The 2,349-nt window shown below is 39.2% G+C and overlaps 1 protein-coding gene across 1 annotated transcript; it reads right to left on the reverse strand.

The window, feature by feature from the left end:
* Positions 1–704: 704 nt before the first annotated feature.
* On the reverse strand, positions 705–900 carry LOC101657269 (U6 snRNA-associated Sm-like protein LSm5). The gene has a single exon (XM_045292180.1). It carries the CDS (start codon positions 891–893, stop codon positions 705–707), a length of 189 nt encoding a protein of 62 aa, XP_045148115.1. The 5' UTR covers positions 894–900.
* Positions 901–2,349: the final 1,449 nt, after the last annotated feature.

The raw sequence follows: 2,349 nt of genomic DNA on the forward strand, positions 1-2,349 counted from the left end.
TTCTATATAGCCAGGATTGGAAAATCTATAGAGAATTTAACTGAATTAATGGTTCCTTGGGAGTATGGCAGGGGAGGTTGAGGAGAAACGAGGAGCTAATAATGAAGAGTACAAGAATGAAGAAAATGTTCTAAAATTGATTGTCATGATGATTATACAACTCTTCCTAATATGACTAAATTACTGAATTGTGAATTACATACCAATAAAACTTTAAAAAAAAGACAAGAATGAAACAAAAGTAAAATAAAATTAAAGTTCTTTGTGAGAATCAATTGACTAATGAAATTTACAATAAAGGGTATTATTATTATTATTATTATACTATGATATTAGTATATTAGTATTATAATGATTCGTATATAGTATATATTAATAATATTAGTATATATAGTACTACAAATATTAGTAATATAATACTATAACATAAAGTCTTATTAGTTTTGTAATTTATATGCTACACATTTTTTTAACCAAAAACACCTTTATTTTCATCTTCAAACAACAAACTGTAAACTCTTTGTTCTCCCAAGATAATCATGATTATCTTTCACAAAAATTGGGCATTTACAGTGCATCTTCAAAGTATTTCCCTTTAACGGGAAACTTAGCATCATAGTATCTCAAGATTAAAAAGTTAAAAAAAATCCATCTTGTGACTTTTATAAACAAAACAGAAGCAAACATAAGTCAAGAAAATCCATTCATACTTCAGGTCCTTCTCCTCCAGGAACCAGCATTGTTATGTTATTTCCATTTAGCAAAATCTGATCTAATTTAGTTATTTTTCTTCCTTTTGGTGTGATTTCAAATTCAGTGACATCTTCCAATACCATATTAACAACGTCATCGAAACCTAGAAGGGTGCCAACAATTTCCTTGTCACTCTTCATCACAATGTGAATTCTGGATCCTGTTCATTTGTCCACAAGCTCTAGAGGTAGCAGCTGCGAACAGTTTTTGTAGCATTCACCGCCATGGCTACGCTGGAAGTGTGCTGCCTCTGTGGACCTCCAGACAGCAAGTTTGAAAGAGCGCTCTTCTGCTTTGCTTCTCTGCTCCGGCAGGCTCGACCAATCTGAGGCAGAGCAAGTGATCAGGCCAAGGCCACGTGTATCATGGCCACTAGCTTTGTGAGAACGTTCCACTGTCTTAAGGAGATACCGACCATCCCTCAAAATTCTAGAGATGCAATACATATACCTTGCCTTAGGAATAAATTCTCTCTCTAACTCAGGAGGTTTGAAAGAGAAATCTTTGAGTCGTTTTCTTTTACTTTAGAAAGTTGCACCTCTTCTAAAACCAGGCTTTTTTTTTCCTTCGCTACACATTCTTTATATCAGAAATAAACTAATATATGTGTAGTTATCCATACGTTTTTATTGGGGGGAATAAGCTGGTTGTTAACTATATATCAGCATGCCACCTCTTATTCCCAAAGAGTGGATGATGATTTTGAACTAACAACCTTGCATTTAGCATTGCAACGAGTTACCACTATATGACCAGGGCTCCAGTCATAATATGAGTTAGACAGCAAATATGAGTTAGAACGGCAAAATGTTTTTGAGGAAAACAACAAATGCTGAGTGATAAATTTTATTTGTTAATGCCAATTTTTACTAATGGCCTCTCATCTGGAAAGCATCAGTTATGAAGTAAAATTGCATGGTCGGGCTCTTCGAACCACAGAATGAAAACAAGGTGTAGGGGACTCTAACTTAGGGATTGGCCCATTTTCCCATTCCACCAACTTAAAAGTCACCTGAGATTGGTATTCTCTCAAGGACTTCCTTGCTCTGCTCCTTTTGCTATTCTGTTGCACACCCTTGGTGTTTTGCCTCGGTGTGGTGGGGGCAGATCCGGCGCAATTCCCACACTGTGTCTCCAGTGTTGTCTCTAGTTGGGCTATCAAGCAGTGAGGGGTGTCATGTCTGATGATGGGGCCGGCCATATTGTCCTCTCCGTGCCTTGGCTGCTCTGAGCAGGGATATTGCCCTCAGGGCCAGGATGTGCTCCCCACTCTCTTCCTCCCCCTTCATTTGCTCCCGTGAGCTCTGATCAGACATGGCCCTTTCCCTGAGCTGTAGCTTGAGGGCTGGCCTCTAAAATAAATTCTTCTGGGGGGTGAAGGGGCTGTCCACATAGTTGGGATTGGGGCTGAACCCTCATACCTCTCTACTGGTTCCCTGCTTCATGCCAGTATGTTGCATTCACATCGTGGAGCACCAGGTTGAAGTCTGGTCCCTCTTTCCCTGTGGAGATATAAACAATTCCCTCCCCTTGGGTGGGTTGGTGCCCTGTTCCCGCGCTACCCATTTCTTTTTTCTTCCCCCACTCCATTTTTAG

The sequence above is a fragment of the Echinops telfairi genome, unplaced genomic scaffold, assembly GCF_000313985.2.
Source record: "Echinops telfairi isolate 266 unplaced genomic scaffold, ASM31398v2 ScPeMD7_443;HRSCAF=831, whole genome shotgun sequence".
NCBI lineage: Eukaryota > Metazoa > Chordata > Mammalia > Afrosoricida > Tenrecidae > Echinops > Echinops telfairi.

Excerpts from the sequence above, each read along its gene's own strand:
- LOC101657269 (XM_045292180.1), bottom strand. The coding sequence starts at position 893 with ATGAAGAGTGACAAGGAAATTGTTGGCACCCTTCTAGGTTTCGATGAC.